We start from the raw sequence: 24,280 nt of genomic DNA, 5'->3' as shown, positions 1-24,280 counted from the left end.
GCCCCTGTTACCTGTGCATACCGTCTTGTTTCCATGTCGACGACTCTAATCTCGGCATTGCTCGTTACAAGCACAGTCACGTCGTCGGCATAGGCGGTATACTTTACTGGGGTAGAACCACCTGGCAAAGTAATCCCGCGAAGGACCGGATTCACCCTAAGCTGGCGCAAAAAGGGCTCAAACGCGATGACATACAGCATGGGTGATAACGGACAACCTTGACGGATAGATCTTGTTAACCTGAAGGGCTTCGATCTCACCCCATTCACCTCCACCATAGCACCGGGGTTAGCATACAAGAGGCGAATCCATGAGCGAAACTGGGGTCCAAACCCAGCCGAGCAAAGAACAGCCCCTAGGTAACGATGGTCCACCCTATCGAATGCTTTGGACTGATCTAAATTGATCAGCGCGGCTTCTGTGTCGACTTTCTCTATGATCAAGCGTATCGCGTGCAAATTATCTTGAATCGTCCGGCCCTTAACAGAACACGTCTGTTCGGGACTTATGAGACGATGTAAAACAACCTGCAGACGATTTGCTAAGATCTTGGCCAAAATCTTTAATTCTGTGTTTAACATCGTTAAGGGCCGGAAATTGCTAATCCCACCCCCTCCATTTTTATCTTTGCGAAGCAATTTAATGATTCCCCTGGTAAAGTACTGAGGTATAGACCTGTTCCTAAACCAGGAGTTGAAGAGTGTGGCCAGCAAAGGAATAAAAATGGGCGACAGCCTCAAGTACACCTCGTAAGGCAGACCATCAATCCCAGGGGTTCTGTCTAGCCCGACTTGTTTCAGAGCCTCAAGGACTTCTTCCTCTTTTATGCTACCTTCACACGTAGCTGCTTCGGTCGCTTCAAGGCGAGAAAAGTCAGCTAAATACGTGTCAAACTGTTCAATCTCCAGACCGGGCTCCATGGTAAAAAGCTCCTGCAAATGAGCTCGAAAACCCTCCAGGATTCCATCATTTGATGTTACGGTTCGTCCGTCCGGCAATGTGACACTGGCGATGTGTCGGTCAGTCGCACGTCGACGCTCCTCCGCACGCATTGACGCGGCCATATTTGTTGCCTCGTTCGGCACTCTTTTTAACCTAGCCCTAACTACTAGACCCTGGTCCTTCCTGTTATCCAGGGAGTCCAGTTCAGCCTTAATTAAAGTATAACTATCACTATCCCCCTCCTCCACCGCCCTTTTTAATCTATCATCTAGTGCCGCTTTCGCTGCTCTAGAACTAAGATTGAGTCGATGACTAAAATCAGCAGCGAAGGACCTAATTACTTGTTTAAGTTTTCCCCACCACTTATTCCCGATAATGGCTCCCGTCAATTCCCTCTGTATTGTTAGTAAAAGCTGTTCCCGGAAGCCCTTCACGTCGAACAACGACGTGTTGAACTTCCAGTAACTAGCCATCCTAGGTTTAACGCTATCTAAGTTTACCCGAACCCGGACTAACCTATGGTCCGAATAAACTATGTTATGAAAACTTGGACAGTCTAAAAGCCCTAAGTCGACTCTCCTAACTAAGAACCGATCGATGTAACTCGAAAGTTGCACCGGATCGGAGCCGCGTCTACCTGTCCAAGTCCAAACTACATCCCCGGGCTTTTCGTTTCGAAATTTATCGACAAGATCAAACTTGTCAATAAAGTCTCGAAACGCCTTAGCATCCCGGTTCTGGTTAGTAGCCCTTGAAGTATTACCCCCGCGATCTAAATCGGGATCCAGGACCGCATTCCAGTCTCCCGCTAAAACTATCCGCCGAGACGAATTCATGAAGGGCTCGATCCCCCAGAAAAAGGAAACCCTCTCGCCATGGCTATTGGGAGCATAAACCCCAATAAATCGAAATGCCACATCCTTTACGGTAACATCCAGCACGTGCACTCTTCCCTCTGGATCAGCATAGACTGGGTCACACGAAGCATCAAGAGTGCGTCTAACTAGCAAGGAACCACCCCTCGAGTGGGAATCAAAATGTGCTGAATAGAGCTGAAAGTCCCTAAGCAGCACACCCTGATAATCACTGGGAATGAAGTTAGTTTCCTGTACACAGCATATATCCACCCCGAGGCGTTGAAGGTCGCGTGCAACTCGAAGTTTACGAGAGGCGTCCCTCAACCCTCGGACATTCAAAGTAGCTAACCTTAAAGCCATTGTGATCTATCTAGGGTTGGGTATCCTTAACAAACATGGACGGTGTCAAGACACCGACAGCTGTCCCCAATGATCCTGAGGTCATCTCATTAGTGATGGCCCCATCAGGGGACAGACCACCGATGTCTAGAGGAAATGTTAACTTAATCGCTCTATAAAGTGAAGGGTGGATTTTTATGGGGACCCGTCCAACACATAGTTTCTCCATTTTAAGTATGTCGGAGTCGCTAAAAAAGGCTGCTGGAGGAATGATATTAAAAGCAGAGTTTGCTTCCTCCAGCATAGTCCAAACTCCTTTGGCCTCTTCACGACTTCTGACCACAGTTAAAAGTCTTTTGGCATTAGGAAAATTTTCTGGGTTTGTAATGTCCAGTTTGCTTATCTGCTTCACCGCGTAGAGGTTTCGGTAGTCTTTTCTACCGTGATTTTTTGATATGGTCTCTATATTAGCCGTGATCTTACACACGTCTTTGCCCTGAAAAAAAGGGGGTCTTTTCTTTTTTTGTTCTTTTTCCACGGAAGGTCTTCTTTGTCTTTTCTTTTCAGAAGTAGAAGGGTGAGGTGATGGAGGAGGGGGCATGTCAATTTTCATAGGGGAAGCGGGGGGGAGTTTTGGGGTGTATTGTTTGGGGAGCAGAATGGAGACGGTTTAGGGGACGGTTTAGGGGTCTTTTTGGATGGGGAGCCTAGGGTTGTCAACTTTGGGTCTCTTTTTGGTACGTTTGCGGGAGAGAGGGGTGGCGCTTTACGGGGTGATCTTTTCTCTTTTGGAGGAGGGGCAGGCTTTTCGGGGAAGAGAGATTCGGGGAAATCTAATATTTTTTCTTTTTCTTTTTCTTTTTTCTTCTCGCTTTGCTTGCGCTTTTCATCAAGCGAGTCCTTTATTTTTAGCAGGGCCTTAAACTTGTTGCCCCCCGGGTCTTTACTGGTCCTAATGTCTAATATCTGCTCTTTGGTCAGTTTATCCGCGTACGTTTTACGAGGCGATTTAGAAAACGGTACCAGTGTCCATTCTCTCTTTTTGGGCGATTCCATCTCGGAGTTGAATTTTTTCTCAAATTCTTCTGTTGTGATTTCTTTAATCACTTCAATTTTTTCTCTTGTATTTGGCGTTCTAGCCTCAGGTTCGAGGTGCCCAACAATCACCTCTTTAGGGTTTGTTGTGTTTGTTACATTGGTTTTGTTCTTTTTCGGACAGGTGTAGGTTAAGTGACCTACTTCACTACAAATCCAGCAGGTCGGCCTCCTCCCTGTGACCACAATGGGGAGTTTTTCAGCTCCCGCTTCCAGGAAGTAGGGTATTTCGAGGAAAGCTTCTTTGTTTAATAGGATGTCGAAGGACCAGAATCCGTTGTACTGGTCCACCTCTATACCAGTAATATCACCGAATTTCAGGAGGTAGGCAGCTAGATATTCACCTGGGACCGCCCCTGGAACTTCGAAAATGGAAACAGTTGTTCTCCTCCGTCCTAGGTACTCCATTCTTAAAATGTAGTCTTGTGTAATGATTTCCTTTTTGGTTAGTGCGACGCATTCTTCTTCTGTTTTAAACAGGGCGGCCCAGGTATTGTAGCCTCTGCATTTCGTTACACGTTCCGCACGCATTCCTGCCGTTGCCACTAATTTGGTCACCGTTTCCTTAGTTGACCTGATCAATTTTTTGGTCTTGCGATCAACCACAAAAAGTGAGATCGTTTTCTTGGCGAATTCCTGTAGCCGTGTTGCTTCTAAAGTAACTCCTGTTTCTGTAACATATTGCAGACATTTCCTTGCTTCCGTTAAAAAATTGTTAACGTCAATTTTAACTTTGGGTGGTTTTGCCCACCCATTCTTTTGTTCGCCACTTTTGTCCTCTTCCGACGGCACATTGCTGGCGGACGCCATGGCCGACGGGTTAGAGAGGGGAAAAAAAAAATAAGGTAAAAGTCCCGTTCAAAAATAACAGCAGGAAGATAACAGCAATAACAACTTTAACAAATAAAACAAATTTAACACGGCGATAACAATAATAATAACAATATGTAAAACAATCGCAGGAAAAATAACAAACCAACGTGACGATAAAGACTCTGGTCGCTCTGGTGTTGAATCCACACCTGGGATCAAAAGATCTATGGTTTATATAATTGATAGAACAGTCCATTTGGAGGGTGATTCCCCCACAACAGCTTATTAGCTTTATCTTATTACTAAGTAATGAGTCGCTGCTTATCAAGACCCAAAGGCCACTCGAGAGTAATGGTTATTGAGTTTGTATAAGGTGAATGATGAGTGAAACACGTTGAAGACTTCAAACGATCGTTGAACGTGGGCCAAATTTGATATTTAAGAGAAATGCTCATTAACATTTTGTTTACACTGGACTTGAAACTGACCATATTGTAGTCATCTCGAAAACAGGTTCACGGGTTTGCGTGCTACAGACGGGTAGTTATTGGAAACAACTTCTGCTGGTAGAAATTCTGGTTTGGCTTAGACGCATAGAGGGGAAAAAGAAACGTTATTGGAGAGTTCTGCTATAAATTAATTAAAGGCGGTGTCCGATAATGACGCTCAGTCGAGCACCTTTCATGAAAATAACGATAAAAACTACGTTTCGTCTGGAATAGAGATGATATAGGCAGGAGAAGAGAAAATCTTTCACTAGATTTTAAAGTTGATTTTATACGTTGTAAAGGAGAGCGACACATCCCCACATATGACAACAGTACTTAATTTCAGAACGCACCTGGCGATTATACAAGTAAAGAGTGCATCAGGAGTGAAATATTTTCTTGAAAGAAAATTAAACAATGTTTTCCAGCGATAATTATGCAAATCCTCCATTTCAGGTCTGCGGCGAAAGTTATCAATATCAAGCTGATCAATACGACATATTATTAAAACGTGATTGTCCTCATCCTGAATTGCTTAAGTGTTGTGTTTTTTTGTAAGTAATATTAATATATTATATATGTGTTAAAAACTACAAAATCTGCGATTTTTTAATAGAGATGCCGCTTGTGACCTTAAACGTAATTATATGCCTAAGATTAATAAGACCAATCCCATCCAGTATGAATAAAAATAATTATCTTAATATTTTTATTATTAATTATCTGTAAATTAAGAGCAACCTACTCCTGTGGTTTAAATAAAAAATGCCCCGTTCGAAATTATATTAGTGACCTGGCAAGCCTACAAGGAAAACAACCAAGCAAAAACAAAACAAAAAACCCCAAGCAAAATTCATCCCAAAGCAGCATAACTTAAGCTGCCCTACCAGGACCCTATATATACAAATGTAGGCAAATTTGAGCATATTTTATTGGCTTGAATATATCTATCTATAAAAGTGAAATTGTCTGTATGTTTGCCTGAGTGTTTACATTTCCCTACCAAACTACTTTGTCAATTTTCAGTCTACAGACTTGAGATTTGATATAACAGGTATTGAGATTTGGAAAAATCTTTTTAATCGGTTTTCGGCCAGAAACTTAGCTGTCAAAGGGTCAAAGTTCAACGATTTGACTTTTAGAAACTCTACCAAACTCCTTCGCTAATTTTGGGTATAAACGCTTGAAATTTATGATGTAGATTCCTTGGACATGGATCAAACTTTTTAACTCAATTTGAGCCCCAAAAAATAAATTTCAAGGGGTCAAAATTGGGGTCAAAGTTAAAAAAATTTGACCTCACAGCCAATTCTTGGTCTAAACATAGGACAAGCTTTTTAATCGGTTTTTGGCCGAAAATATGGTTACTAAGGGGTCAAAGTTAAAAATATTTGACTTTTGCGGTTTCTAGCAAACTATTCAGCAAATTTTTTGTCTAAACATTTGAAATTTTACATAAAAGATATTCAGACATGCAGCAAGTTTTTAATCAGTTTTTGGGCGAAAATTCGGCTTCCAAAAGTTGGAAAGAGTTGTCCTTTGCAGACCGTACCAAACTCCTCCGCCAATTTTGGGTCCAAACATTTGAAATCTTAGATGTAGGTTACCTGGACATGAGTTAAATACACACACACACACACACACATATATATATATATATATATATACTTTTATGACATAATTAAGTGGATCATTAGTGGGGCAGGTTATCTCAATATTCCATAAGAATCTTTCACTTAGTGATACAAGCACCAAGTGAAAGATTGTTTCAGTAATCTGCCCCACTACGTATAGCAATAGTAATATATATATTTTTGTATAAATCATTTTAATAAACAATTTAATTTCAGCTTTTAATAAAAATGCCTGAGATTTAGTCGACTATTTTATATACGTTCTTATTAAAGTTTTTCAAATATTTCGTTGGTATGGTGTGAACAATATGCGAAACTGATAGTATGGATTTAGGATATTATAAAAACAAAAAAACGTGATTTGGACTCACCCCCTCGGAAGTTTGTGGATCCATTCCAGGCAGGCATATCTATGAGGTCAAACTGTGATAGGGTCATGCCAGCGTTCACATCCACTGCCTTCTCCGGACCGAATGTCCAGTAGTATAGGACATCTCTGGATGTATAAGCGACTGAAAGAAAAACGATAAAAGTAAAATAAGTTATTGGTTAAAATAAACGTTATGTCTGCTGTTAAAACAAACACTTCATGACTGAACAATTTTTTTCTAATTATCTCATGCAGATTTAGAGATGCGTCCTCATATCTCGAAAAATTGTGCTGTCCGTCCGTTTTCTAAGTTTTCGTTTCTTTATAATGTCTTGTGTGTACTAACAACACTAACCAGAATTTACCAACAATAAATAAAATAATTAACCAAAGAACGTCTTAAATTTTAGTTCCTACTCAGCGTAATAAAGGTGGAGAACTATGTAGTCTGGAACCCTGCTAAATTGACCGAAGCTTGGCAGGTTTGTCATGAAACGGGATTAGGATTGCAGTACGGGTAACAGCTCTGGTGAAAATCCAGAAGTAGTAAGCATCAGGATCCGTCGCCCTCTCGTCATCCTTTTCTTCCGTATGTTACAAGTAAAGACATGGAACCACATAAAAGTGTGAACATGCTTTTATTTGTGCTAGACTCAAACATCATCGACTTCTCATGCAACGATTGAGTATCATGATGCCATGAGTAAAATCCGGTAATACTACAGGTTAACCGATAGTTGCAATTAGCAAGAACGGTTAATACAGACCAGACAGCCTCTTTCTGAGCCCAACGCAGCCTGACTTATTTAAAAAAAAAACAGTGGCAAAAAACAAAGAAGATAAACAACGAACCAACATGTCACATACAGTCGTATTCTAGTCATCATTATGTTAGTGTCGAGCTACTATATATATAAAAAAATATAATAATATAGTAATCGTTTTATGCAGACGTATGAATAGAATACATGTTGAAGACGCATATATTTTCCTCGCGGGTTTCGTATTATTTAATTGAGTGAAATTCGATTGCTTATACCTATAAAGTTGAGTTTTTACCAGCCAATCATAATATTGCAAGGAAGAAAAACCCGGATGTAGTTATATTCATTGCATGAAAACGTAAATAGAGAAGCAAAGAAAAGTAGATACGAGAAAGAGCGCTATTGATTACTTTTTTTGTTTTGTTCACATATATAAGGTTTCTATATATGTACCTATGAAGTTGAGTTTATTTCTTGTCCAGACATTGATATTAAAAGCCTACGTTTTCTTTTATTATTTATTTGCTTCCCTACAAATTCAAAGTTTGAAACTAAGTCGTTTTTAATGTGAGGGAAAACCAGCTCCCCCAAAAAGGGGCACTCTGGCAGTAGGCCAAAATAAAAATCGCCTTAATATAAATAGTTTCTTCCCGAAGGTCAGATCCTACTATTTTTCTATTTCAAAACTACTAACGAGCTTCTTAATATATACTCAGTCATGGATATGCGAACGACTTCATGAAGGTAAACTAATTTGCATATTCCTTTAAAAATCAAACGTTCATTAATTAATTATTTATTTTCATGGTTTTTTTTATTAGATTATTGGTTTCAGTTCACTATTAGGTTGAATTCTATTTATGCATAGCTTCTACATTATGAATAATTGCGTAGAATTTAAGATGAAAACGTTCTAGCACACTGATATATATATAGCTCTCTCTCTTTCTTTCTCTCTCTCTCTCTCTCTCTCTCTCTCTATATATATATATATATATATATATATATATATATATATATATATATATATGAAAATGACCTTGTTTGTGTATGTGCGATACTTGATATATAGCGTATTTGGAGTCCAGAAACTGCTTCGATTTATTTTTTAGCCAGTAAAAATAGCGGCTGATGGGTCAAAATTGAAAAAATGTTGGCCTCGACAGGAGTAATCGATTAACTTCTAAGCATTAGTATATATACATTTTTAGCTTGAAGTCGTTTAGTTTTAAAAATCTTTTGATTCATCTGGCGATATCTCAGGTTGTAACGACGAAGGCTGAAGCACTGAATGTTTTGGTTTCCATTCCAGCTCATGGTACCAAAGTCACTTTTGTTCATCTTTGTAATCATTGCTACAAATATATATTGGGTACAATATAATAATCAATAGATAATTTGTTATATAATAATAAATATAAAACCTGCATAAATTAAAAGATAATATTCAAAAGTATTTTCGATCGGACAACACGGGATGGTCTGCTGGCTATTTAAAAATGAAGAACGTAAGTTATGTATTCTTAAGTTACGTCTATTCAGTATGCAATAAAAATGTTATTTGAGATTTTAGTATAACAGAGGAACGAAAATCTCATTTCAGACTTAAGCGTGATCGATAATAAAATATTATTTAAAAAATTAGGCGTGGCAGATCGACAAAAATTCTATTTCAAAAACTAAGGTCCTGGATATGACCTTAAACTATAGCCAATGGTGAGGCCTCAGCTTGCGGGCTTTGGGGAATGTTGAGCCATCCTTTAATTACCATTGCTCCCAGGTCCACTTTGACCTGAGGTGGTAGTACCTGTTAGGGTCACAACTATGGGTTAAATTGAAAAAAACAAACAAACAAACAAACAAAACAAACATATATATTATATTAAAAAACTTTTCTTCAAAATAATTGGATTCGGCATTAAATAACCTGAAAAGGGTTGATATGCCATAAAAAACAACAACCAATCAATCAAAAACAAATGATACATATCAACGAAAATTAATTGAAGAATGACGAATTGAGTGAAAATTATATTTCAACTTAAACGTTACTATTTTAAACTTTATTTAATCGTTTTTTTTTAATTGCAATGGTGATTTAAAAAAAAACTCAATTATTTTTACTTTAATTAGGCGCCCTAGCAGGGAGGGGGCGATCTTGTCGGTCATAAATTATGCTTAAACATAATTTAATTCATGAAGATATGGTATTTATTATTACAGAGCCAATACTCTACTGGATATTATATTGCACCTAATATATACTACCGATTTCAAAAGTTTAATAAAATAACTAGCATTTGTTATGAAAATAACGATAGAGAGGAGACAGGCTCGCAACGTCTTTTCTGTGAGAAAGAGGTTGCAGGGAAGAGAAAAAAATAGCATAACCTACTAGGGTTTGAAGCTGGTTATAAACTCTATCAAGGGAAGATAGAAGGTCCCGATCAGCTTTTGCTCAGATATGGCAATAGTATTCTATTTTAAGATGTACTTGGCTCTTATACAGATAGAAAATTGCATCGGCAGTGAGTTACCTGCTGGAGCGATATAATGATAGAATTTCCGGCTTTCTCTGGTTTTAAATAACAGTTCATCAATTTGATATATCCTATGCGTTGGTTTTGTTTCATTATCTTTTTCTTTAGGTTTGGGTTTGTTTTTAGTCACTGTATCACACATTTGAGATAATGTTTTAATCGCTAAGGGTGCAGCTTGAATAGACGCTTTCTTCGAAGCATCGTTCTTTTTATTGTTTGTAGTAATCTTTGCCTGCTTCGCCATTTTGTCTCTTATACTTTTTTTGTTTATATCTGCCTACAAAATATTTTTTAGTGTATTGTTTTATGGTGATTGTTTTTACTCGGAGTTAATTTAAACAACTTTATAGTTGCCGACGGCATAGAAAACGTTTACGAATATTATATTCATTTTTTTTCTTTTAATTTTCGTTTTAGGAACGAACACGAAATGAAAGGTTTTTAATTTGACGATTATTGGCAGGTGTTTCGTACGAACAAGAGATGCTTTCAATTCCCGGCACGTCCTTATCTACATCAGAAATTACATTTTATAAATTGATAGAAGGAAGACAACAGTCGCATATAAAAAAGCAGGGAGATAACTCCGTACTGCCTGTGTATCATTTTAAAAACAACACGACAAATGAATTATGTACATTTAAATCATCTGCTGCTAACAAATCAGGCTGTTTGAAGATACTGACTTCGTGATCCAAAATGCGCCAAACACTCATGTTGTTTTTTCTTTTCTGTTTGTAAGACTTGATCATGTTATGCAAAGGCTAAAACAAAAACAACAAATGTCCTCTAAACACAACCAAACCAAACAATATGATTAAATATTTAAAGAGAAAAAAAAACTTAAAGCATAATATTCTTTTACCAAAATGATCGGATTTAGCATTAAATAATCAGAAAGAGGTTGATATTCCGTAAGAGAAAACAACCAAACAAAACAAAACCAAACTTTATAAATAGATATTAGAATGCATTAAAAAACATTGGAGTATAAAACTTTAACTTTTCCATGATATTGGGAGTACTGAAATGCCGAGGAATTCACTGCCACTAAAATTCTACAAAAAGCCAACGGTGGTCATCAAAGAGAATTCAATGGTGATTGCTGCGAAAACACAAAATGATTTGCAACAATGATCGAACGAAGCAGAGAATACTGTAAATCTGAAGAAACTTGCTGTCACTTGGAGCACCAGTTTTTTTTTTTTTTTACTAGAAAACGCCTACTGAATAAATAATATTTAGCTTAGTTATTTCTTCCCTGGGATAATATTTGTTGAAGTTGTGGTTGCCGTGCTGTCGAATTTCATGCTCTTTATTTCCTCGCCTTAGGCATCAACAATGAAGTTTCGTTTAATCTTTTTGGGAGTCACGACCTTTTTGCAGGGGAAATATCGCAATAATATCGATTTCTCTTGAAAACTAGATGCACCGACCGATTCAAATATATTTGCAAAAATAGTTTTACTTTGATATCCCATGTCCTATAACCCGAAGTTATTTTGAAAATATCACCCTCGCACTCTTTCGCTTACCATCTTAAACGATGATATACCGTACCTTGGCAATCATATAAAATTACATAAACAATTTTTACCTCATACTTTCATTTTACGTAAAGACGCAAAAGAGCTAAATACGTACCAAAATAGAGTAATGTAGCCATGTATGTTCAGGGAATTCTCCGCCTATACTATTCTGTCTTCAAACTAGGTTTTCACCTTCCTCCAATATATATCTCACAAAAGAGACGTCAGTATGTTCTCTACCGTTATTTTCACTGCTTTCCTTCTATTTACATCCTTTACACTCAACTAAATAGACATTTCCTGTCCCTTTTTTACAAAGGAATCACAACTTATCATGGCGCAGAGGCCACTTAAGGATAAGGATTAAAGAGTCAAATGGACAATATCATCGCCTTGGGAATCCGCAATTAAAGAGCCAAAAGAACAATATCATAGTAATTGTTAGAAGTGTAAATTGAGTTGGAAACCATGTTTAGTTTCAGAACAGTTTCCGATGGTCAGTTGTTCTATACAAGTCCTGGAGGTGACTGGTTCTCTATAGACATTCTTTAGTCCAGGTTCCTGTCTTTATAATTTTTGTAGCACCAGAGCAAAAGATTCTTTCTGTGTTAACACGAAGAAAACATATGCAAGCTTGTTAATGGAAATGTTTAATTTTTATGGAGCCATTAAGGTTTCTGATTGGTTGGTAGCGGAACGTGAATTAATTTGATTCGTCAGTTCCTAGTAGCATCATTTATAAATAGAATCTTCCAACTGTGAGGAAAAATACCCCCGTTATGGATAAAAAATATTGCAACATAAAATTAAATTACCAAAGGGGTTCGGCTCAGCAAGAACTTGTTTACATAGGACTTGAAGACTGCCATGTTGTAGTCAGCTGGAAAACAGGCAAACGCAAGAGAGTTCCACAGGTGTGCAGTTCTTAGAAAGAAGCTTTGTTCATGGAATCTACGTTTAAGTTTAGGCACATATAAAGTGTGGGGGAAATTATTGATTGTGTTTACAGCCAAACGAGTGTTTCTCGTGAATTTTTGGCGAGGGGGGATCATAGATTGGAGTTCGGACGAGCACTTATCATGAAAATAACGATAAAACAGACAGGCTCGCAACGTCTCTTCTGTGAGAAAGAGGTTAATCGGCCTGCGAACTTGTTAGCTCCTTACATCAAGTAGATTCATACCTTGTCTCCAGAGATTTCCATTAAAAATTGCTCATCCGAGCTTCAATTTATGCCCCCCCTCTGGTAAACTTTCACAAAATCCACTCATCTAGCTACAACCACTATCAACAATTTCTCTTACTCCCTATCTATGCCTACATCTAAACGCAGATTCCATGAACAAAGCGTCTTTCCTAGAACTGCCCGCCTGTGGAACTCTGTTCCTCTGGCCTGCTTTCCGACTGACTACAAAATTATTACCTGTACTCTTTTATCAAACAATTTAATGTATTTCATCATTTGACTGTATTTGGATGTATGGACATAATTTTCAATATCGTTTTTATAATTTAAATCGATTTTTCGAACATGCTGTCATATAAACTCATTCCTGGAGTTAATTTGACAGCAAGTCTCGTTAGGTTGTACAGGCACCCCTTGCCTTCTTTAATAACCACTGGGCACCATTTTACATTATCGCAACATTCGTTTACTATTGATTTCTCGGCAATTTGATTGGCAATAAAGCTTTCTCTATTCTCTGCACTACTCCCCTTCCCATGTTATTTCGATGGGTTTAGCCACTCACAGCCATTTTGTGCTCATCGAAGCCGGTTAAACAACACGTGTGTGTGTGTTCTATTAGTTTCTAAGATTATTATTTGCTGTTGCTATTTTTCATTTCTATCTAGACGACTCACAAAATCGGATGTCCAGGGCACATGGTCGAAATAGGCAATTATTGTCGTAGAGAATTTCTCTGGGCGTTAATTTCCGCAATGTTTTTTACGGAAATGTCGATCGGACTTGGGTCTTATATTGTATTCGTCCGATTAAAGACAATAGATAAAGAGATTTTAAACTGCGCAAAACAATTGCTTCTTTCATTATAAGAATTTAAAGAAAGAACACTGGAAAAAATTGAATAAAATAAGAAAAAAATCCAAATATATTGAATAAAAATGATAACGATGGACATTTAAAGATAAAGAAAGTAAATTCATTAATTTTTATTATTTGTATTATTCGAACGAGTGTTCTCGTCATCAGTGTTATTCTTACAACGTTTTGATCGATGTAAACTCCGTTCTCCGAGTACATCTTGGCAAACCCGATAATATTTCTCTCGAACTCGGAAATCTGGGGTCCTGGATATGACCTTAAACTATAACCGATGGTGAGGCCCCAGCTTGCGGGCTTTGGGGAGTGTGAAGCTACCCTTTAATTGCCAGTGCTCCCAGGTCCACTCGGACCCGGAGTGGTAGTACCTGTTAGGGTCCCAACAATGGGTTAAATAGAAACTGACTAAAAAAAAACAAAACAACTATACTCTATTAAAAAATTGTTCTTCAAAATAACAGGATTCGGCATTAAATAACCTGAAAAGGGTTGATATGCCGTAAAACAAAAACAAACAAACAAACAAACAAACAATCAGAAATCTGGACGCAATTTCGAACGGAACATTTTATTTAATCCACGGCGTACTTTGCTCTCGTTTCGTCAACAATGGGAAAAATCTTATGTAATTCGCAATTGTATTTTTAGTATTGCCCGCATTAGAGATTGAACTTTCAACTCCCAGGAGAGTGTCGCTTAGAATATGAAGCTGTATTATGACAATGTATAGAAACAGTCAGTTGGTAACGACCACTCTATATATCTATCAGCGCCAAGGTGCAGAAATACACGGAATGGTTTCCGAGGGCGCAATAACCTTACTAGGGACGACGAAATCTTGGTCTATGTCTGGTCGACTCTTCAGAACAATGCTAACTTGTATATAAAACCCGCTGCTTTACTGAGTCAAATATTAAGCACTTCCTTTTTTTTCGGTTTCATAGACAGAATTGATGTGGTGTTAAACACTTGACTAAAATTCTTTGCGCGGCTTTTGCTGATGAAACTGTGTTCATGCCAATGGTTTTTATGGTCATTTAACTGGCATGCATGTTGCCAAAATACACTAAGACCATCCAGTGCAGAAAATTGGAAGTATGAGCCAATCAACTACCTGCCAAGTATTTTCTGGATGGACTATCTATCTATCTATCTATCTATCTAAACTTATCTATATAGACAAATATATGTATAAATGTTTACGAAACAGGTGAATGTTTGACATCTGGTAGTACGCCGATTCCTAGTCTAAAAAATAAAAATACGAAAATTGAAAAAAATTATATACATTTCAGATTCCATCAACATCAACTTCAAAATACTCATTTGAAATGCAAAGTATTGAACATCGTTTTTCGCAATGGCTCAAAAGATGTTTCCATTTTTTTGTATAAAAACAAACAAAAAGCAAAAATAGAAGTAATTGAATTAGCATCGGATAATTTTCTGATTAAGTAATACAAACAATTACATTTAGTGAACTTTTTAAAAAATCATTTCGCAACACGATGTGACTGCGCAAGTCCTACATTCCTCAAAAAACATAACGTAGAGTTCTAACGACGACAAAGTAAATTATGGGAAGTGTCGGCGATTAAGTGGTTAACGATACCGACTAGTGACATGGATGTTCCAAGTTCGAATCCAGTTCCTTCCACAAAACCACTTTCACTTAGGATGTCGGCACGTTCATTTGGACTCCCCCGTATATATCAATGTCTTTCGAAGGAGGATTCTGACCAGAAGTGTTACTTTACATACGTTAACATTTATGGACATAACACGATGTAGACTCCGGAATAGGAAATAAATTCAACTCGTTGTTTCAGGTTTTTACATAAGATCTTTATCTCTTTCTCCAGCCACTCGTGACTTCTTATCTTGTCTGTGACGTTACCCACGTGTCTCTGACAAGATCGTCGATCTGCGCACACGTCCTTCGTTTTTTTATAATTGTTATGGGGCTAAATGGTAATAAAAACACAGGACTTTTAGGAACGAACATGTATTCACAGATATTACAGGCAAAAGCAGGTTGATCAATACCATTCCTCAACGGTAGATCGTTTGCACACGACCTACTTGGCTGCGTGCCAATCTCTGACTCCGGGCACCGGTACTCGATACCGGAAGTGACGTCATTAGAGGAAGTGACTCATAAGATAGTCCATTAATCTCATTAAGGTGTGGCTCCAACACCCTCTCCCAAGATTGTTGTTCGTAAAAGCTGTCAGTACTTCTTCCTTTTAAGGTTTACCATCATTGGCTCGGTAACCTTCCTCTTACAGAACGACCGCCGTAGTTCAGGTGTTGGTTGAGGAGGTTCAAGATCAAAAGTTTCGAAGACAGTGTCTATCGGCTCATCTTCCAATGGTGGACTGTCGCTCGTTTCAACTGATCGACATCTTCTTAGTTGGTTCTGGTGACGTTTGTGGATATATGCTTGTCCTTGGATGATAAATACCATGTCACCGACTCTCTTAGTAATTGTACCCACTTCCCAGAATGATGTGTTGTTTTTATAACTTTTGAAAAACACTCTTTCACCTGATATGAAACGTTTACTGGGTACACAAGTCGTCGCTAGTGGCCTTGACTGTTTGAGTAAGAGCTTGCCAAAAACGGATCTCACGTTCCGCGCAAACATCGTTTCTGCAGGTGAGACTGCTGTTGGTGTGTTCGGGTTGGGTGTAATCCTATACATGTGGAGAAATTGTTGAAGTGCTTCCTTTTTAATCTCCGGAAGAGACACCGGGAGTTCTCTGATTGTATTGCCCATCATCGTTTTTATTTCCCTGTCCGAAGAGTGGCAATGATGGAATCTTCAAACGGATCCCTTTTCAATGATATCAGTCTAGATAAGCTATCCGCATATTTCGTTTCTCATTAGTTTTTTCAGCCTCCTTATGTTGCTTTGGCTTGGGGAATTCTTTTGGCGCGGGTTTTTTTTTAGCTTCCAGCTTTGCAGTTTCAGTTTTTCTGCCTCCTTTGGCAGATTTCGCTGAAACTTCCTTTTTCGATTTCCCTGTTGCTGCGAATGGGACGTTTCGTTTCTTCTTGAAAACGGGCACAGTGTTTTCTTTTAGTTCGAATCTTGATATAACCTTTGTACATTTTCCAAGTCCTGGTGAGAATACTTCTGGAAATTCAACTCGTACTTCAGTTATTGCGCTTCCGTAGACGAGTCTTCCACCTTATGACAGAATTTATTCATAGGTTGGTCCCGCAATTCGAATCGCCCCATCTTAATCAGTACCGATGAGGGTTTCGGATGTCCTATGTACATACACTTTCACTTTTTAGTAACACCATTTAAGGTCATCGGGTGTGTGAGCTCTCTCTCTCAGATTCCACTTTATCGACTGTTACAGCTCGAGTGGATTTGTTCGTCTTCCACATGGTTGGTTTCGTTAGCCTTTTCCACATCTTAAGGTTAATGATGGACACATCTGATCCGGAATCCAATTGTAGATGCACCGTTTTATGCGCGATGTTAACTTTGACATATTTGTGCCGGTTCTTCTCCGAATCCAAGTCGGATCTAGTCCGTCTGGGGAAAAAAGGTCAATTTTTTAAAACTTTGACCCCTATCGTGACCTATTATGTTTTGGGATAAAATTGAGCCCTTAAGTTAGATCCATGTCCAAGGAACCTATATTTAAAATTTCAAGTGTTTAGACCCCAAATTGGTGGAGGACTTTGGTACAGTTATCAAAGGTCAAATCGTTGAACTTTGACCTCTTTACCCCCAAATTTCTGGCCGAAAACGAATCAAATCGATTTTCCTAAATCTCAGTACCCTGTATATCAAATTTTGAGTCTGTAGACTAAACACTGAGAGAGTTATTGCGTAGGGAAATGTACACAGACACACACACAGACACAGACACGTTCACTTTTATAGATATATAGACTAGCATTTCAGCCCTGCGTTGCCCGGGTGTTTGGAGGTGTATGTTAAGCAAAAAAAGGGGTTAATTTTTTTAACATTGACCCCTATTATGACCTCTTAACATTTATTGTTTGGGGCTAGAATCAAGTTATTAAGTAAGATCCATGTCCAAGGAACATATACCTACAATTTCAAGTGTTTAGACCCAAAATTGTCGGAGGAGTCTGGTAGAGTTCTCCAAGGTAAAATCGATGAACTTTGACCCCTTAACAGCCAAATATCTGGCCGAAAACCGATCACAAAGATTTTACCAAATCTCAGTACTACGCTGTATATCTAATTTCGAGTCTTTAGACTTAAAATTGACAGAGTTATTGCGAAGGAAAATGTGCACAGACATACACGTTCACTTATATATGTATATATATATATATATATAATTATTTTTTACTATAATAATTAAATACCTACAGACACTAGTGTTTCATCCTTTCGGGATTCTTCAGTGCAGGGTGTCACGATTACTACCAGTCGAACGATTCGAACTCCGCGACACGAGACATCTCTGGCTCGATTAGCGGAGGCCGTATCCATTCGGCTACTATTAATCGTGTGAAGTAGCGTTGAATTTTAAACATTTTAATTTAAATGTTCATTACGTCAGACAGACAGTGATCAAATCGTTATACGATGATCTACGCATAAGAGCTAAATTGACCGACTTTTAAATTCAACGGAAAGTGCTCAACGATAAGAAACGAATTTCTTAAAGGGGCTGTCATAATTATTTTTTTACTATAATAATTAAATACCTACAGACACTAGTGTTTCATCCTTTCGGGATTCTTCAGTGCAGGGTGTCACGATTACTACCAGTCGAACGATTCGAACCCCGCGACACGAGACATCTCTGGCTCGATTAGCGGAGGCCGTATCCATTCGGCTACTATTAATCGTGTGAAGTAGCGTTATAATCGTGTGAAGTAGCAGTTATAAAAAATCTCTCTATCTATCCATATATATATATATATATATATATATATATATATATATATATATATATATATATGGATAGATAGAGAGATTTTTTATAACTGCTAGAATGAAATTTTAAAATGCAAAAGTCAATATCATGGTTCGGCTGTGCTCTAAACAGAACCATTAACTTCGAATATTTCCTCGTTTTATCAAAGAACACACTTGATTTTATATATTGAGCCATTCTGCTTATGCGGTGATCAAGCTTCTCAAATACACTTGGCTTTATAAGGTGTTTACTTTGGTAAGAATCGAACTGTTACTTCTTTAATCAGATTTTATCGAATATCGATACTATCTAATAATACCTTCGAATATATTAAGTACATTTGTGTGAAATTTAAAAATATATCGGCCCAGCTGTCTCGAAGTCCATATGAAATCGGGCCAGCTGTTTCGGAGTCCATATGAAACGTACTAACACAAAGACAAAATGCGTTTTATATATCAGTAGAGATGAACTTTTGAAAGAATAAACTGCATGAATTCACAAACATATGAAAATATATTCGCAGGTCAATTTTTGTGATTTATTCGATTACTTATAATGTTTACATTATATTAATTATAATTTTTCCATTAGATTAATTATAATTTTTACATTATATTCATTATAATTTTTCCATTAGATTAATTATAATTTTTACATTATATTCGTTATAATTTTTCCATTAGATTAATTATAATGTATACATTAGATTAATTATAACGTTTACATTAGACTAATTATGTTTACATTAGATTATTATAATGTTTACATTATATTAATTATAACGTTTACATTAGATTACCTATAGTGTTTGCATTACATTAATTATAATATTTACATTACATTAATCATAATTTTTATATTATATTAATCATAATGTTTACATTAGATAAATTATAATGTTTACATTAGATTAATGATAATGTTTACATTATATTAATCATAATGTTTACATTAGATTAATGACAATGTTTACATTATATTAATTACAATGTTTACATAAGATTAATCATACTGTTTGCATTAGATTAATTATAATGTTTACATTAGATTAATTATAATGTTTACATTAGATTAATTAGAATGTTTACATTAGATTAATTATAATGTTTACATTATATTAATTATAATGTTTACATTATATTAATTATAATGTGTATATTATATTAATTATAATGTTTACATTATATTAATTATAATATTTATATACGATTGTTTATAATGCTTACATTAGATTAATTATAATGTTTACATTATATAAATTATAATGTTTATATTAGATTAATTATAATGTTTACATTATATTAATTATAATGTTTACATTATAATAATTATAATGTTTACATTATATTAATTATAATGTTTACATTAGATTAATTATAATGTTTACATTAGATTAATTATAATGTATACATTAGATTCATTATAAAGTTTACATAAGATTAATTATGATGTTTACATTATATTAATTATAAAGTTTATATTAGATTAATTATAATGTTTACATTATATTAATTTTAATGTTTACATTATATTAATTATAATGTTTACATTATATTAATTATAATGTTTATATTAGATAAATAATAATGTTCACATTATATAAATTATAATGTTTACATAAGATTAATTACAATGTTTACATTAGATTAATTAGAATGTTTACATTATATTAATTATAATATATACATTAGATAATTAATAATGTTTGCATTATATTTATTATAATGTTTACATTAGATTAATTATAATGTTTACATTATATTAATTATAATGTTTACATTATATTACTTATAATGCTTACATTAGATTAATTATAATGTTTACATTAGATTAATTATAATGTTTATAAATTAATCATAATGTTTACATTAGATGAATTATAATTTTTATATTCGATTGATTATAATGTTTACATTATATTATTTATAATGTTTACATTATATTAATTATAAAGTTTTTATTAGATTAATTATAAAGTTTATATTAGATTAATTATAATGTTTATATTAGATCAATTATAATGTTTACATTAGATTAATTATAATGTTTATATTAGATAAATTATAATGTTTACATTATAATAATTATAATGTTTACATTATATTACTTATAATGCTTACATTAGATTAATTATAATGTTTACATTATATTAATTATAATGTTTACATTAGATTAATTACAATGCTTACATTATATTAATTAGTATGTTTACATTAGATTAATTATAATGTTTGCATTATATGAATTATAATGTTTACATTTTTTTTCACACAGTGATCACCACAGGCACAATGATATTGCGTTTCGACGATAGGACAGAGGTTGGAGCTTAGTTGATAAATCAGAACTTATACTGACTTCTATCTCTCCCCCTCTCTCCCCATCTCCCCCTCTCACTCTCTCTCTCCCTCTCTCTCTCTCTATATATTTTTTTTACACAGTGATCACCACTTATCAAGGCCCGGAAGCCACTCAGGGATAAGGGTTATTGCAAGTACATTGCATTAGTGTGGAGATTTGATGAAGTGTTTACTTAAGGGGGCGGTTAATTAGGAATTTGTAAAGGTTGGACTTGAACACATCCAAGTTGTAGTCCGGTGGGAAGCAGGCAGACGAAACAGAGTTCCACAGGCGTGCAGTTCTAAGAAAGAAGCTTTGTTCATGGAATCCGCGTTTTGATTTAGGCACAGATATAGAGTGGGGGAAATTTTTTACAGTGGATTCAGCTAGACGGGTGTTTTTCGTGAAAGATTGGCGAGGGGGGGGGGACCAGAGACTTGCCATGTAAATAATTAATTGTATAGTTTTGGTTTCAAATTAATAATTAATTGTATAGGTTTGGTTTCAGATGAATAATTAATATTACATGTTTTGTTTCAGAGTAATAATTAATTGTATAGTTTTGGTTTCAGAGTAATAATTAATTGTATAGTTTTGGTTTCAGAGGAATAATTAATTGTATAGTTTTGGTTTCAGATGAATAATTAATTGTATAATTTTGGTTTCAGAGGAATAATTAATTGTATAGTTTTGGTTTCAGAGGAATAATTAATTGTATAGTTTTGGTTTCAGAGGAATAATTAATTGTATAGTTTTGGTTTCAAATGAATAATTAATTGTATAGTTTTTGTTTCAGATGAATAATTAATTGTATAGTTTGGTTTCAAATGAATAATTAATTGTATAGTTTGGTTTCAAATGAATAATTAATTGTATAATTTTGGTTTCAAATGAATAATTAATTGTATAATTTTGGTTTCAGAGGAATAATTAATTGTATAGTTTGGTTTCAGAGGAATAATTAATTGTATAGTTTTGTTTCAGATGAATAATTAATTGTATAGTTTTTGTTTCAGATGAATAATTAATTGTATAGTTTTTGTTTCAGATGAATAATTAATTGTATAGTTTTTGTTTCAGATGAATAATTAATTGTATAGTTTTTGTTTCAGATGAATAATTAATTGTATAGTTTTTGTTTCAGATGAATAATTAATTGTATAGTTTTTGTTTCAGATGAATAATTAATTGTATAGTTTTTGTTTCAGATGAATAATTAATTGTATAGTTTTGGTTTCAGATGAATAATTAATTGTATAGTTTTGGCTTCAAATGAATAATTAATTGTATAGTTTTGGCTTCAAATGAATAATTAATTGTATAGTTTTGGCTTCAAATGAATAATTAATTGTATAGTTTTTGTTTCAGATGAATAATTAATTGTATAGTTTTTGTTTCAGATGAATAATTAATTGTATAGTTTTGGCTTCAAATGAATAATTAATTGTATAATTTTGGTTTCAGAGGAATAATTAATTGTATAGTTTTGGTTTCAGATGAATAATTAATTGTATAGTTTTTGTTTCAGATGAATAATTAATTGTATAGTTTTTGTTTCAGATGAATAATTAATTGTATAGTTTTTGTTTCAGATGAATAATTAATTGTATAGTTTTTGTTTCAGATGAATAATTAATTGTATAGTTTTTGTTTCAGATGAATAATTAATTGTATAGTTTTTGTTTCAGATGAATAATTAATTGTATAGTTTTTGTTTCAGATGAATAATTAATTGTATAGTTTTTGTTTCAGATGAATAATTAATTGTATAGTTTTTGTTTCAGATGAATAATTAATTGTATAGTTTTTGTTTCAGATGAATAATTAATTGTATAGTTTTTGTTTCAGATGAATAATTAATTGTATAGTTTTTGTTTCAGATGAATAATTAATTGTATAGTTTTTGTTTCAGATGAATAATTAATTGTATAGTTTTTGTTTCAGATGAATAATTAATTGTATAGTTTTTGTTTCAGATGAATAATTAATTGTATAGTTTTTGTTTCAGATGAATAATTAATTGTATAGTTTTGGTTTCAGATGAATAATTAATTGTATAGTTTTGGCTTCAAATGAATAATTAATTGTATAATTTTGGTTTCAGAGGAATAATTAATTGTATAGTTTTGGTTTCAGATGAATAATTAATTGTATAGTTTTTGTTTCAGATGAATAATTAATTGTATAGTTTTTGTTTCAGATGAATAATTAATTGTATAGTTTTTGTTTCAGATGAATAATTAATTGTATAGTTTTTGTTTCAGATGAATAATTAATTGTATAGTTTTGGCTTCAAATGAATAATTAATTGTATAATTTTGGTTTCAGAGGAATAATTAATTGTATAGTTTTGGTATCAGATGAATAATTAATTGTATAGTTTTTGTTTCAGATGAATAATTAATTGTATAGTTTTTGTTTCAGATGAATAATTAATTGTATAGTTTTTGTTTCAGATGAATAATTAATTGTATAGTTTTTGTTTCAGATGAATAATTAATTGTATAGTTTTTGTTTCAGATGAATAATTAATTGTATAGTTTTTGTTTCAGATGAATAATTAATTGTATAGTTTTTGTTTCAGATGAATAATTAATTGTATAGTTTTTGTTTCAGATGAATAATTAATTGTATAGTTTTGGCTTCAAATGAATAATTAATTGTATAGTTTTTGTTTCAGATGAATAATTAATTGTATAGTTTTTGTTTCAGATGAATAATTAATTGTATAGTTTTTGTTTCAGATGAATAATTAATTGTATAGTTTTGGTTTCAGATGAATAATTAATTGTATAGTTTTGGCTTCAAATGAATAATTAATTGTATAATTTTGGTTTCAGAGGAATAATTAATTGTATAGTTTTTGTTTCAGATGAATAATTAATTGTATAGTTTTTGTTTCAGATGAATAATTAATTGTATAGTTTTTGTTTCAGATGAATAATTAATTGTATAGTTTTTGTTTCAGATGAATAATTAATTGTATAGTTTTTGTTTCAGATGAATAATTAATTGTATAGTTTTTGTTTCAGATGAATAATTAATTGTATAGTTTTTGTTTCAGATGAATAATTAATTGTATAGTTTTTGTTTCAGATGAATAATTAATTGTATAGTTTTTGTTTCAGATGAATAATTAATTGTATAGTTTTTGTTTCAGATGAATAATTAATTGTATAGTTTTTGTTTCAGATGAATAATTAATTGTATAGTTTTTGTTTCAGATGAATAATTAATTGTATAGTTTTTGTTTCAGATGAATAATTAATTGTATAGTTTTTGTTTCAGATGAATAATTAATTGTATAGTTTTTGTTTCAGATGAATAATTAATTGTATAGTTTTTGTTTCAGATGAATAATTAATTGTATAGTTTTTGTTTCAGATGAATAATTAATTGTATAGTTTTGGCTTCAAATGAATAATTAATTGTATAATTTTGGTTTCAGAGGAATAATTAATTGTATAGTTTTGGTTTCAGAGGAATAATTAATTGTATAGTTTATGTTTCAGAGGAATAATTAATTGTATAGTTTTGGTTTCAAATGAATAATTAATTGTATAGTTTTTGTTTCAGATGAATAAT

At 34.0% G+C, this 24,280-nt stretch overlaps 1 protein-coding gene across 1 annotated transcript in view; it reads right to left on the bottom strand.

The window, feature by feature from the left end:
* The window catches only part of LOC145278280 (gamma-aminobutyric acid receptor alpha-like), a 1,175,437-nt gene that overhangs the window by 40,869 nt on the left and 1,110,288 nt on the right, over positions 1-24,280 (bottom strand). The window contains exon 7 of the mRNA XM_080130575.1: positions 6,540-6,680. Coding sequence (XP_079986701.1) covers positions 6,540-6,680 — 141 coding nt within the window. The remainder of the gene's footprint in view (positions 1-6,539; positions 6,681-24,280) is intronic.

Source organism: Euprymna scolopes, chromosome 1, assembly GCF_053919585.1.
Source record: "Euprymna scolopes isolate OS-2025 chromosome 1, ASM5391958v1, whole genome shotgun sequence".
NCBI lineage: Eukaryota > Metazoa > Mollusca > Cephalopoda > Sepiida > Sepiolidae > Euprymna > Euprymna scolopes.
The sequence above is the reverse complement of the archived record's forward strand: the minus strand, read 5'-3'. Positions and strand labels throughout refer to the sequence as shown.